This window comes from Macaca nemestrina, chromosome 1 (assembly GCF_043159975.1).
Source record: "Macaca nemestrina isolate mMacNem1 chromosome 1, mMacNem.hap1, whole genome shotgun sequence".
NCBI classification, from domain to species: Eukaryota; Metazoa; Chordata; class Mammalia; order Primates; family Cercopithecidae; genus Macaca; species Macaca nemestrina.
This window is the reverse complement of record NC_092125.1, coordinates 30,176,184-30,190,941: the sequence shown is the minus strand read 5'-3', so window position 1 is coordinate 30,190,941 and position 14,758 is coordinate 30,176,184. Positions and strand designations below refer to the sequence as shown.

The following is a 14,758-nucleotide window of genomic DNA, read 5'->3' as shown; positions in this document are numbered from 1 at the left end:
GTCATTCTGTTTAAAATAGAAGTCTGTCTATCCCCATTTCAACGTTTATTACCTATTGCAACAGTATCTTAGTCATCAGTCCTACATCCTATATACTTAGTCACTCCTAGTATAACACTCTTATTAAAATATAAAGATGATCCCATGTTTAAATGTCTTCACTGATTCCACAGTGCTCTTCAGATAAAGTCTTCCAGCCCTTGGCACACAAGGCCCAGCACGATTTGTTCTCTGTCTACCTCCCTGGCCCCTCAGTCTTCACTGCACATCTTCACATGAACTTCATGCAGCCATAGTATGGACCTTCAGTTACGCCAATAAACTCTCATTTCTCTGAATTTTTACTTATACTGTTACTCTGTCTGGGATGCATTCTCCTTTCCATAACTTTCTTCCTGATTCTTACTTTTGAAGTGACCATTCAAAAGTCACTTTCTCTTCAAAGCATTTGCTAATCTACATCTTTGCTTGTTAGGAAAATATAATTTAGGTACCTCTCATCTCTACCTCCCAACATAACGATGATAGCAGTTATATTACAAGGTGATGTGAAATGATGTTCTTATCAGTCTCCCACTAAACTGGGAACTCTTTGGGAACAGGAATTATTTCATGCCCAGAATCAAGCATGATGCTGGACACATGGAAGTTGCTAACTAAATGTCTACATAATGAATAAGTAAACCAAGTGGCACAAATACACTTAAAAGTCAGGTATTTGATAAAGAAGACTTGTTCTAATGGGTAACAGTGTGTGTGCATGAGTATGTATGTATATGTATGTGTGATTTAGATTATCTGCTCTTTAAAATTATGCACAATTTTTGACTTCACATCAATAAAAAGAATGAGAACTACTTTCCATTTTGATGTGCTTGACTTTGGAGCCAAATTAATAGGGAGAGAAGGGATTAGTTCACTTAGGAAGCCCTTCATTCTCACTTGGCTGAGAACTGTTTTGTCTTCCAACATTATTTTCTCTAATATAATCAATTTCCCTTTCTGAAGAAACCTCAAATAAGAAAGCAAGGCACAGCTGAGAAAATATGTTTTGAGAACTAAGCATTTTTAACTGTGATGAAACTAAAGCTTTTTGTTTAATTCTTTTCTATGAAATGAGAAACTGAGAAACTCTGAACTAACTCTTAGGGTTTCAGGCTAATGCCTCTGAACTTTCAAGAAAGACAGTTCTTATTCCCTCTATGATTATAATTATGTTTTCTTTTCCAAGCTATATTTTAAAAGAATGCCAGTTTAGAGAAAAACTCTAGGCACATCTGATATGGACATGAGACCCTACATATTAATGATCAACAGATAGAATAGAACCTTTATAAGGCTATAAAATATGACGTGTTCTGAAAGCTTTCGGTACTAGTATGCTTAATGGAATATAGTTAATAGAATGCTTCTTTAGAAAACCACATTTTGTGATTTTGTTTGTGAGCACATGTACACATATACGTATATGTTGGTAATGGAGTATAGAATTCTGATGGCTATTTTTCTTCAAAATTCAAATCATCGGCCATTAATATTCCGAAGTGATTCCTTGTCTATTTCCAGTTTGAGTTGTGTTTCATCATAAAACACTGTGAGAAAGGAAACAAACTGCATAGATTCCATTTGGCAAATCAGAGGCCTGTAGATCTGACTGTGGTTCAGCCGCTGGCGCCATCAGTTCGGCTCCAAATCAAAAGCTGTGGAAGGAGGTAATTAGCAGGGACTCTAGACCACTCAGTTGGCAACAGCAGGCTTCTTATAGCCACTGGGAAAGTGGGTGGGAAGGGGTTCAGAAATATTCTGTAAAACAACATTTCTCCTTCAGAATAGAAGATTGCAATTATAGGGCCATTTTCGTGGGGAAAAAGCCAACTTTAACACTCGTTTTAACACATTTGTGAAGGTGTCAATATTTAATTAGAAAGTTCAGCCACTACCAAGGGCAATAATTACAGCCTCTAGTTCAATAAGAAGATGAGAATAGAAGACAATACCTTCTAACCCACTCACAACAGTAAAAGGGTAACATAACCTGGGCAGAGCAACCACTCACAATTCTTGGCAAAATATGGGCGCAATTTCTCATCCCATTAATTCCAGCAGAAATTAAACCAAGGAAAGGCATTTTGCCAACGCAATGAAAATATAATTATGTAGGTCACTTTCAGAGGATGAAGTCCTCTGAATCATGCCCAGCCAGGCTGTTGATTTTTCAAACTTCAGTGTTAAATGGGAAGAAATTGGCTACATTCGAACTGCTCAATTTGGCTATAGACGTGATCATTTACAGATGAAGGCAAAGCAGCTCTGAAGTGAACAGAAGATGAGAAGACTGTGTTCCAAATTGACCAGCTGAAGAAAAGTTTATATTTAAAAAAAACAATTACTTGGTCAGTGACTCATGGGGAAAGAATTCTTAAGCTTTCTTCAGGGAAACCCCAGTAAATAACATGTAAAATAAAATGGAGATGGTGTTATCTGTTTGGTTGAGCCGTTCAGTCCACATAATAAACCTTTTGGCAAAAAAAAGGACCATTCTGAACACGATTATTCTCTCCGGGAAATCCCCAAACAGTAAGAACTACTGTGGCTTCCTTAAAATTTTACAGAATATTTTGTATCTCAGACGTGCATGTGAAATAAAAACTTGGAAGAAATATGGAAAAAAATCTGCTTTTTGTTATAGGGTTGAGGATTTTTCAGCTGGTTGCTTCAGTGATTCACACTGCACTCGACTCCTCTGAAACTCAAAACCACATATCATAAAAAGCAACATGGGCTCGAGTTAATCTTCCTGCTTTGTCCCTAGGAGAACCAACTGCTTTAAGTATGCCCCACATGACACACAAGAGAAATGAATGAAAAGTTATCGGCCTGCATCAATTTACTGGAATATGGTGTAAATCATATACTTTAAGAGAGATCTGGAGTTCTACTTTTTTTTTTTTAATGTGGATTTCACTGACATAATCTATACCAGTTTCAGTTCCTCTCTTTTTAATTAGCAAAAGCTTTTGGAATTTTGTTGTTTTTAGTCTCTGAGAACATCTCTCAAGAAAAAAAGGTTGAGAAAATGTGTTATAAATGATTAAAGAAAGCCCTGCTTGCTGGTGCTAGGAATAGTTAAAGCTTCTCTATTCCCCAACCCCCTGCCCAGAATGCTTTGTTCAAGCCACACGATGTCTAATCAGCAAGTCTTTAGATTATTTTATGTTAATTGAAATTATGGTTAGTCTTAGAGGTTAATGTATACATGCACATGTGGCTTCAAAGCCTTCCCAAATTACTGGCTGAGCTCCCTCGCCTTAGGGAGGCCTGATCTGTGATAAAACTGACCGCATTAAACCAAGTTTATTACTGTGGAGTTTAACATAATGGAGAAAATATATTTTGCAGGTTTCTTTAAGAATTCCCCATTCTAGGCCGGGCGCGGTGGCTCAAGCCTGTAATCCCAGCACTTTGGGAGGCCGAGACGGGTGGATCACGAGGTCAGGAGATCGAGACCATCCTGGCTAACATGGTGAAACCCTGTCTCTACTAAAAATACAAAAAAAAAAAACTAGCCGGGCGAGGTGGCGGGCGCCTGTAGTCCTAGCTACTCGGGAGGCTGAGGCAGGAGAATGGCGTGAACCCGGGAGGCGGAGCTTGCAGTGAGCTGAGATCCAGCCACTGCACTTCAGCCTGGGCGACAGAGCGAGACTCCGTCTAAAAAAAAAAAAAAAAAGTATTCCCCATTCTAAACGCTCTCTCAGGCTCCCTCAAGAAAGGTAAGAAAAAAAGAGGAAATGTAAAAGAGAAGGACAAAGAAACTGACTCATATCAGAAACAATAGCTTTACAGATTACTAAGAAGCAATGGAGAAGGCAAAGAACAAGATTGTCATAGATTGTGACTTCTACAACATGTTTACTTTTTTTCCCTTTAACTTATATTTTAGGTTCAGGGGTACCTGTGCAAGTTTGTTACATAGGTAAGCTCATGTCATGGGGGTTTGGTGTAGAAACCAAAGCTATTTTTCTGATCCTTTCTCTCCTCCCACTCTCCACCCTCAAGTAGGCCCCAGCATCTGTTGTTCCTCTCCTTGGGTCCACTTGTTCTCATTATTTGACTCTCACTTTTAAATGAAAACATGCAATATTTGGTTTTCTGTTCCTGTGTTCATTTACTAAAAATAATGGTCTCTAGCTTCATCCATGTTGCTATAAAGGACATAATCTTGTTCTTTTTTATGACTGCATAGTATTTTATGGTGTATATATACCACATTTTCTTTATCCAGTCTGCCACTGATGAGCATTTAGGTTGATTCCATGTCTTTGCTATCATGAATAGTACTGCAAGGAACATATGCGCACATGTGTCCTTATGGTAGAACAATTTATATTCCTTTGGGCCTATAACCAATAATGGAATTGCTGGGTCAAATGGTAATTCTGTTTTTATTCTTTGAGGAAACACCATAATGCTTTCTACAATGTTTGAACTAATTTACATTCCCACCAGCAGTGTATGAGCATTCCCTTTTCTCTGCAATCTTGCCACCATCTGCTATTTTTTGATTTTTTAATAGTAGCCATTCTGACTGGTATGAGATGCTATCTCATTTTGGTTTTGATTTGAATGTCTCTTCTCTAATGATTAGTGATGTTGAGCATTTTTTCATATGCTTATTGGCTGCATGTGTATCTTCTTTCCTTTATGTACTTTTTAATGGAATTGTTTGTTTTTTGCTTGTAAATTTGTTGAAGAAGTTCCTTATAGACACTGGTTTAGTTTTATTGCAGTTGCTTTTGGTGTCTCCGTCAGGAAATATTTGCAAATTCCTATGTCCAGAATGGTATTGCCTAAGTTATCTTCCAGGGTTTTTATACTTTTAGATTTTACATTTAGGTCTTTAATCCATCTTGAGTTAATTTTTGTTTATGGTATAAAGAAGGGGCCCAGTTTCAATCTTCTACATATGGCTAGCCAGTTATCCTAGCTCCATTTAGTGATAGGGAGTCCTTTCCCCATTGCTTTTATCAGCTTTGTTGAAAATTAGATGGCTGAGGGTGTGCAGCATTATTTCTGGGCTGTCTATTCTGTTCCATTAGTCTATGTGTCTGTTTTTGTACCAGTACCATGCTGTTTTGATGACTGTAGCCCTGTAGTATAGCTTGAAGTTGGTTAACAGGATACCTCCAGCTTTGTTTTCTGATTAGGATGGCCTTGGCTATTCAGGATCATTTTTGGCTTCATCTGAATTTTAAACTAGTTTTTTCCAATTCTGTGAAGAATATTACTGATAGTTTAATAGGAATAGCATTGAGTCTATAAATTGCTTTAGGCAGTATGGCCATTTTAATGATATTGATTATTCCTATCCATAAGTATGGAATTTGCTTCTATTTTCTTGTGTCATCCCTGACTCCTTTTAGCAGTGTTTTGTAATTCTCATCATAGAGATCTTCCACCTCCCTGTTTAGTTGTATTCCTTGGTATTTTATTCTTTTTGTGGCAGCTGTGAATGGGATTGAGTTCCTGATTCAGCTCTTGGCTTGGATGTTGTTGGTGTGGGAATACTAGTGATTTTTGTATGTTGATTTTGTATCCTGAAACTTTGCTAAAGTTGCTTATCAGCTCAAGGAGCTTTTGGGCAGAGACTATGGGGTTTACTAGGCATTGATGGCACATACTTCAAAGTAATAAGAGCATCTCTGACCAACCCACAGTCAACAACATACTGAATGGGCAATAGCTGGAAGCACTTCCCTGAAAACCAGCAGAAGACAAGGATGCCCTCTCTCCCAACTCCTATTCAACAAAGTACTGGAAGTCTTGGCCAGAGCTATCAGGCAAGAGAAATAAATAAAAGACATCCAGACAGGAAGAGGAAGTCATACTGTGCCTATTTGCAGATGACATGATTCTATATCTAGAAAACCCCAGTCTCTGCTTTCTCCGCCCCTGCCCCACTGAAATGTCTCATTGCATTGATTTAGTGAAGTGAAATCCTAATCCATGAATCAATGAAATGTGCTTAACACAGTTGATTCTTCACTTTGTATCATGAAGATTGTAAAGTTCATGGTGAATGCACCATGTTTGTCAGTGACTTATCAGGAAAAGCTCCTAAGAATGGTGAGCATAAACCTCAATGCTGATCTTGCAAAGCAGGCCAGTGGGAGCTAGGCAGGGGGCCAGTATGGGAGACAGAAACCGAAATTGGGACCAGCTATGGGGACCAAGTAGCGCTTCTCCTATGGAAACAGAAAATGAGACCAGCAATGGGGACAGAGCGGTACTGCTTCCATGGAGTAGAGGCTGTCAATCAACATTTATAATACAAGGGAATATGTCGACCTACATCTGATTCTGATTACATCCTAAATTCCCAGAAAGGATCTAACCCAAAAGATTGGGAAGGGGCACAGTTTTCATTTGCATCATCATCTATTTCTTAAAACTCTCCTTGGTTCAAGTCCTTGCCACTTCTCTCCTTAACTACTACGACTCTCCTTGGCTCTCCTTAACTAGTACTACTTCTGGCTCCCACTAAATCCATTCTTCATACAGCTGCTAGATGGTACAATCTGAAACACCACTCTGATCTTTCAGAGCTTCTTGATGGCACTGGATGAAGTATACTATCTTTGGTGACTGGACTCCTTGCCTATTGTCCAGGCATATGTCCCACCACACCTGACCTCACAAATCAGGTGTCATGCATTATGACCCAGTGAACGCTGAGCACACCTTTTATCACCCTCTATTGTAAACTTCTGTTCCATAGTGAGCTCCTTAAGAACAGAAATCATGACTGACTTAGTAATCTTTTATTCTTAGCACCTAGCACGTGCTCAATAAAAAGTTGTTGAACAGAACTGATGTGAGGTAAGAGAAGCAACAAATGACATCAAACTCCAACAGACAGGGCAAGCAGGAAGGATATGTGAAAGATGGTGGGCTTTTAGGCTTCTTTCACATATCAGAGACTGGGAGGTGACTCAGGAAGACCTCAGGAGACACACTGAATGGGGGAAGATTCGGAATCTGTTGCCCTAACATATAGCTAAATACCAAGTGTTTGTTACACCTCTGGGTGCTTTGGCCCGTAAGCGCAGCATGACAAAGTCTATTTCAAACTGCACGATTTTGAAGAGTAGATATCATGCCAGGCTAGGGTACCCTTGGTTCCCGAACAGGTGACTGACTGGCTAATGCTGATAATGAGGCCAGGGCAAGGGCAAGGGCAAGGACAAGGATGTTTGACAGAGATGAGGTTGCTAAGGTGATATGAGCTAATGTGAACGTTCTGGAAACATACTGGCAAGAAAATAAACACAAATAAACAGGTAAAACAGTTTGTAGTTGGGTAAAAATTTTCAAGAACAGCATTTTCATGGTGCTTCCTTCCCCCAAGGGTGGCAAATGCAAGCATTCAATACACTCAGAAGTCAGGAAGGAAATTTAGTTAGAGGTAGACTGTAAAATAATCCCAAGAGGAAAAGTCTTTTACACATTGAAAAGCAACAACTTAACATATCAAAATATAACCAACTATTTCACAATGAGGTGTTCCCCTCAACTTTTCTTCAATAGTAATCAAACTTTCTTTTTTATTTAGAAAACCAAATGTCAATGAACATCATGATCAAGGAAAAAATGTGAATACACTTTTGAACAAGTTAATATTATTTAGCAGAATAATTCTAAAAAGCAAGAATGTTAAAAGAAAGAAAACTAAAACTATACACCTGCACAAACAAACTTTCTACTATTTACATGTGTCAAGTTCGATGCACTTTCATTCTGGATTTAAAACCATAATGAAGGATTGATTATACACTTAGGTTCATCTGAAAAACTCCCTGAAAGTTTTCAGAGCTACTTAGCAGAAAAGTACAAAGAGATATGGTAATGACTTCTCTGAACAAACAAATATACAGAAAAGAGTGAGTTAGTATGAGCTCTCAGGGCACACCTGGTGGGCTGTGGCTGCTCTGATCCTGTGCCACATAGAAATGTACTAGGCTCCTCTAGATCATCCTTCCAGCTTGGGGATTGCCAACAGTCGTTTTCAATGAGGAAATGGAATGACTCCCCACCATCAGTGTTAGAGCTGTGAACAGAATCCATTCACAGGTTCCTGAGCTACTGGTAAAATGATTTGCTATTGCTCACAGCTGACAGGGACTTGGGAAGGATGTGATTCGAAAGCTGAATTTCTGGTAAAATAGTGTGTTATTTGATAAAATAAATTCAGGAATTATGGTGTTAAAAACTTTTACATGTTTCTTTATCCCTGTTTTTCTCAAATACCTTAAAATGCTAATATACTTTGTGTATCACCAGAAGGGAGATGCAGAACACAAATGTTTTGGATAATGGTATCTTCTTTTCTTCTTTTTAAATAGTCTGAACATACTTTGGGAAGCACTGCCATGTAGAACTTTCATCTAAGAAAATATAACAGCAGAGAATGACTGAGATGTGTAATCTGTAATCCTGTGGAACTGGTTTAGTAGTAGGGTATATGAGAATACAGTGTTCAGGGAAGACTAGAGTAAGATGGCAGGCCATGAACAAGTTCTGAATGTAAAAGTCAGGCAGTAAATAACTCAGCAATAGGCAGCCCTAATGACGCCTATCAGGGCCTTACTAAATAGTAAAGTCCTTGGTAAATGGTAAGCTTGGAAAACAGGTGATGTTTGGAGAATGAGGATAATATTGGGAGTCAGAAAAACTATTGGATCCAGAATCACAGAAGGCACTTTGACAAAGATGAAAACACCCTGCAAACAACTTTTCTAAAACACACTTTTTAAAAAAAAACCACACCTGTCACCATCTTGTAGTATAGTATCAGTGTTCAGTTGGGAACACTGTTGAAGAATAGGGAAGAGACCCTGAGCGCCCACTAGCTCAAGTTTTCTCAAAGTGGGCCATCTGCCCTGCATCAGACATAGCCAAGTTGCTAATTAAAAATGCAAACTCCTGGGCTAATCCCAAGTCTCCTGAATTTGAATATCTGGGAATATGGCCTGGGAGTGTTCGTTTTAAACAAACTGCTGGAGTAATTTTGATAACCTCTAAAGTTTTGAAATTACTGTGCTAGGTACTAACAGCAGCCAGAGCGTAAATTACAAAAGCTATGACTATTTTCCTTCCGTTACCATTGAGGAGGATTTTTAAACCCATAGCCTTTGGTTTTACTGTGAAGCACATTGATGTAGTAGTGAGAATCATGCCCTAAGTCTGGGTTTACCAGAAATTCAGCTTTCGAATCACATCCTTCCCAAGTCTCTGTAATTTTGATAACCTCTAAAGTTTTGTACACTGCAAGTACAAAAAATAATGGAATAATGGAAGATGGCCAATACGTTTTGAGAATTAAGTTTGTTCCTTGCACTATTCTACATATTTCACAAACATTAACTCATTTAGTCTTCGTGAGGTAGATTATCATCAAGCTCCATTTAATGAATGAGGATAGAGGATCAGAGTCACTTGCACAAAGTCACCCAACTAATCAATTAGCAGCAGAGCTGGGATTTGAGCTCAGACTGGCACTTTAAAACTCGGCATTCCCTTATCCCTCTAATTAGAGAGTCAATAGGTTTGCAGTTGCAGTTAAAGAAGACGATTATCTGAGAGGAGGAATTTTTTTTTTTTTTTAAAGGAAAAGACAAATGATCAAACTGTCAAGGATTAAATAAGAAGGTAAAAGAAAACAGTAGTAGTCATTGTAGGCTGCAGTTAGGTAAGATGTCAGGAATGTGAACCAGCTCCAGATTTAAGGAAAGTAAACTGATGACATGAATCAAAAACTTTATAATTTGTAGTAATAATTTTTTAAAATGTAAGATATAAATTATCCATATAATGTATATGTATAAATTATAATTATAGAAAACCTTTAATTATGCATTTCCTGTGATACTTTTCACTTCTATAAATCTACCCTAAGGAAATAATCAGAAATGTAGATGAGAAATTATGCATAAAGATGTTTATCCTAAATTTGTAGACAATAATAAATTAGATTGAAATTGAGTATAAACGTTAGAAAGTGCATTAACACTAGACTTAACCCTGGGTTTTATCAAATCCTGATGCCTTCACTTATTAGATGTGTGACCTTTGGCCAGTTTGCTAACTTTGCCAGGCTTCATGCTCTTTATCTCTAAAATGGAGAATCTCAACAGCAGTACTACTGACATTTTAGACAGGATAATTCTTTGTGTGGGGGGCTGTTCCATGCCTTATAGGGTGTTTAGCAGCATCTCTGGCCTATACCCACTAGATAGTAGCACCCCCAACCCAGTTGTGACAATCAAATGTCTTTAGAGATTGCTAAATGTATCTAGTTGAGAACCCTTGGCCGGGCGCGGTGGCTCACGCCTGTAATCCCAGCACTTTGGGAGGCCGAGGCGGGCGGATCACAAGGTCAGGAGATCGAGACCACGGTGAAACCCCGTCTCTACTAAAAATACAAAAAATTAGCCGGGCGCAGTTGTGGGCGCCTGTAGTCCCAGCTACTCGGGAGGCTGAGGCAGGAGAATGGCCTGAACCCGGGAGGCGGAGCTTGCAGTGAGCCGAGATCGCGCCACTGCACTCCAGCCTGGGCTGGGCGACAGAGCGAGACTCCGTCTCAAAAAAAAAAAAAAAAAAAAAAAAAAAGAGAACCCTTGCCTTCTTGTATTGTTGTGAGAATGAAGTGAGCTAATTTAAAGATATTTAGTGGTGAAGAGAAAGAGAAAAACAATTTTTTGAATGAGAAGCAAAAGTAGAAAAAAGAAAAGCTTATATATGTATTATATATACATACTATATATTATGTGTGCATATATATTATATATACATAAATATGTGCATATATATTATATATACACAAATATTCACATGTACCATATTATATGCATACATATGTTATATATTATATATGGATACACACATATGTATGCATATAATATGGTACATGTGAATATTACATATGTATTATGTATGTATATATAATACATACAAACACATGTATTTTTCTCCTCTGCCTATATATATGTGTGTGTGTGTGTGTGTGTGTGCATGTATTTATAGGAAGAAGAGAAGAAGTCAGTAGAAAGAGAGAGAATAAAGTCCAAGAGCATGGAAATAAAGAAATAACTAATAGAGCAAAGTCGTAAATATATGCTGAAGGGATGGTCAGAACCACTGCCTGACCCGGGAGTGCAGAGAGAAAGAGTGATGAAACAACAGCTCTGAGGGCTTTCCTTTCTATAATAAACTTGTTATCCCTATTTTGAAAAAAAAATTAAAATATAAGGAGTTCATTCTTTTTCCCATGGTATAAAATGTGTTGACAGCTGAGAGTTAAGCTTAATCAGATTTAAAGAATACATATTGAAAAACAAAGCTAGTTATTTATTCTATTAGCATATTATTGTGCATAGCCCTAAAAAATGAGGTGTGTAAATAGTCTAGCAATGTAAAAATTTCAGTGTATGTTGGAGAACTGGTTACAGTAACTTGAAGTGAGTCAATCATGCTGACTGGGTTAATGGCTAAAGATTTCAGAGTTATTCCTCCTCTCAATGCCACTACCTTTTCCTCCTCCTTTCCTATATTTCCCCTGATTTTCCTTCCTTTGCACTGCCACCTACTCTAGCCCTTCAAAACTATGCCTAAATTTGTAGTTTCCAATTCATTTATTCCATCATTTATCTTCATTTATTGAATCATTTCAAAATATTTACTACCTATTATGGTAGGTAGTAAATAAACAGGACAACCTATTATGTATGTTCCAAGTACTAGGGATATAATAAGCTAACAAAACTTATACAAAAAGTATAAATTTTGCTATGTAACAAAACTTATTATACAAGAAGTTTTGTTATATAGCAAAACTTAAATAACAGAAAGGGTAAGGTGTCTTCACAGAGTCTGAAGTACAGGTACGAAGACAGACAATAAACAAATAATAAACCAATAAATGTAACAGAGAGTAGACTATCACTCAAATTACCAACATAGAAAATCCCGTTTTCTGCCAAATCTGTGCCTAAAGTTCTTTGACTGGTACTAAAACTTTCAATACTGTGCTTTAGTTTTCTTTTTGTTTTTCGGGGGGGCAGTGTTGTTTTGCTCTTTGGGAGGTCTTCTTCTTTGTTAAGCAGTTGTATACAATGTCTTCATTAAAGACCTCTTCCTAGACCACAACCACCATGCCATCTCTTATAATTCAATAGAATTCAAGCTAAAATTTGGATGTTTGCCACTCTCAGATGTGATATTTGTATTCTCTTTTCCTTCTTTTTAACTTCAGTTTTATTTTGGATTCAGGGGGTAAATGTGCAGGTTTGTTACATGAGTATATCATGTGATGCTGAGGTTTGGGGTACAAATGATCCTGTCACCCAGGTAATGAGCATAGTGCCCAATAGGTAATTTTTCAGTCCACATCCCCTCTTTCCCTCCCCTCTCCAGTAGTCCCCAGTGTCTACTGTTCTCTTCTCTATATCCATGTGTACTCACTGTTTAGCTCCCACTTATAAGTGAGAACATGTGATATTTGGATTTCTATTTCTGCGTTAATTTGATTAGGATAAGAGCCTCCAGCTGCATCCTTGTTGCTGCAAAGGACATGCTGCTGCTCTTTTTCTATGGCTGCATATTATTCCATGGCATATATGGATAAAGAAAATGTGGTATGCCATTCATGGGCACCTAGGTTGATTCCGTATCTTCTATTTGTGAATAGTGCTGCAATGAACATATGAAAGCATGTGTCTTATATTCTATAAATAATATTATGCATTTTAGGCTTTTTATACCTCTATAATTGATCATAATTACAACCCTCTCAGCACTTCACCTGAATTGGAAATGTAAAACTTTTAATAGCTTTCGTAAGACTTGGCTTCTATCATTGATTTCAGTAATTTTGTCACATTTGAAGCAAATCAAAGTGTAAATGTTTATGCTTTTGTTCCTGAAAAACTCTACCTCTAAATGGGCTGAAATTGATGTGGTAGCTGTGTCTTTGAGTCTAGCTTCAACTGTCTTATCTATATAAAAGTGACTTTAAAAAAATCTTGTTTGGCAGACAGTACATTGTATACCCTGGTCAAAAAAGTTTCTGTTTGACAATCCATGAGTCAAGTTATTGGGCCACATGGAAAGGAAAGAATTATGATTTTAAGGTTGGAAAATTAGAAAAGTTTCTCTTGATAAAGACTCAGATTTTAACTGTTCCTTAATGAGTCTATTTTTGTATCTTGTTCTCATGCTCAAATACAGAAATATTTTACTTTTTTATGTTTTAGTGGAATTCCAATTTTGAAATAGGCTTTTAGAGGAAGCACATAAAAGTTACCCAAATTTATAAAAATTAGTTTTCTTTATTTAATGAAAGACATATGTTTCCAAAAAAAGTGTGGGTAAAGGCAATTCTTTGTAACATGCACAGTCCTTGACCAAGTAGGCAAGCCCAAGTATGAAAATCTCTTTGGTTATTGTCATACTTCCTAAGTCAAACCAGCAAATCAAAGGGCAGGGAATGTAATTTTCATATGAAGCAGTTACTGCTGAAACATGATGGAAAGTGTGGACTGCACGTAGCCAGAGTCTGCAGACTGGACAGATTCCAGTTCTTCATCCAATCATAAGTGAATTGAGCTCCATTAATGAAGGACACAGGTCCAAATCTTCATAGGCTGTTTGGGGATAGGAGTATCTTATATACTTATTTTAAGTAAGACCAGGGTTTATCAACTTTGACACTATTGATACATTTGATAGGATAATTCTTTGTTGTAGAGGATGTCCTGTGCATCGAAGGATGTTGAACAGCACCTCTGGCTTCAGCCCACTAAATGCCAGTTGTAACTCTCCAGTCTGACAATCAAAAATGTCTTCAGACATTTCCAAAAGTTCCCTGGAGAGAAAAATCGCCCCTGGTTGAGAATCACTGGTCTATGTGGAAATAATATATAGACAGTCTCCAATTTATGATGCCTCCACTTAAAATTTTTTGACTTTAAGATGGTGTAAAAGTGATATCCGTTCAGTATAGTCTCCTATTTACAATGGGTTTGTTGGGAAGTAACTGCATCATAAGTCAAAGTGCATCTATATATCTTTTCAGTTTCTTACCTGAGAGATTAATTGTGGTGATAGAAATATTTCAAAAAGCTGATCCTTTCTTAACGCTCTATTTTGCTCTTTGATCTTTAGTTAAAATTTTATTTTTTGACCTAATCCCTAGAAGTGTCACCAATTCTCTTTAAAGCCCTTGTGATACAAAATGAGAAAATTTATGAGACTAATGGCTAATTACTTCAAAGAAGAAAATTAAAACGTCTCAATCAGAACTTTTCTTCAATTCATAGTCAATAATATTTTATGTTGAAGAATATGTGTTGTCATTATGCAAAGTTGGTCTTTAATATCCTTTTGTTTCACAGTTAGATATCCCTAAATCATATTAGCCTATTCTAATTTAGGGATAACTCAGTTAGTTGGGATGCAACTGAATGTATTTTCTAAACCCTTATTTAAATACTATTGGTTTTTTTTTTTACAACTGTGTTTACTAGATTCTGCATATTCCAATAATTAAAAAAAAATTTTTTTACCTCTGAATTAAGATAATATGCATCAAGTTGAGGCATGACAAACAAAATGAAAATGCTTTAGAAAAAACTATAGTTTTAAGTTAAAATGTGCTAGTTCTCTTTGCTTATAGTTTCTTTAAAAAAAAATAGAGTCCTACATA

General features: G+C 37.1%; 1 protein-coding gene across 9 annotated transcripts in view; it reads right to left on the bottom strand.

Moving 5' to 3' along the window:
• The window catches only part of LOC105484426 (dynamin 3), a 564,467-nt gene that overhangs the window by 72,156 nt on the left and 477,553 nt on the right, over positions 1 to 14,758 (bottom strand). Inside the window, exon 18 of one of the 9 annotated variants that reach the window (XM_071069605.1) lies at positions 13,418 to 13,697. The exons of the other annotated variants lie outside the window; for them this stretch is intronic. Within the exon in view, the coding sequence (XP_070925706.1) occupies positions 13,665 to 13,697 (33 nt within the window). The 3' untranslated portion in view covers positions 13,418 to 13,664. Of the gene's footprint in view, positions 1 to 13,417; positions 13,698 to 14,758 lie in introns of those variants that run through there. 9 annotated transcript variants of the gene reach the window in all.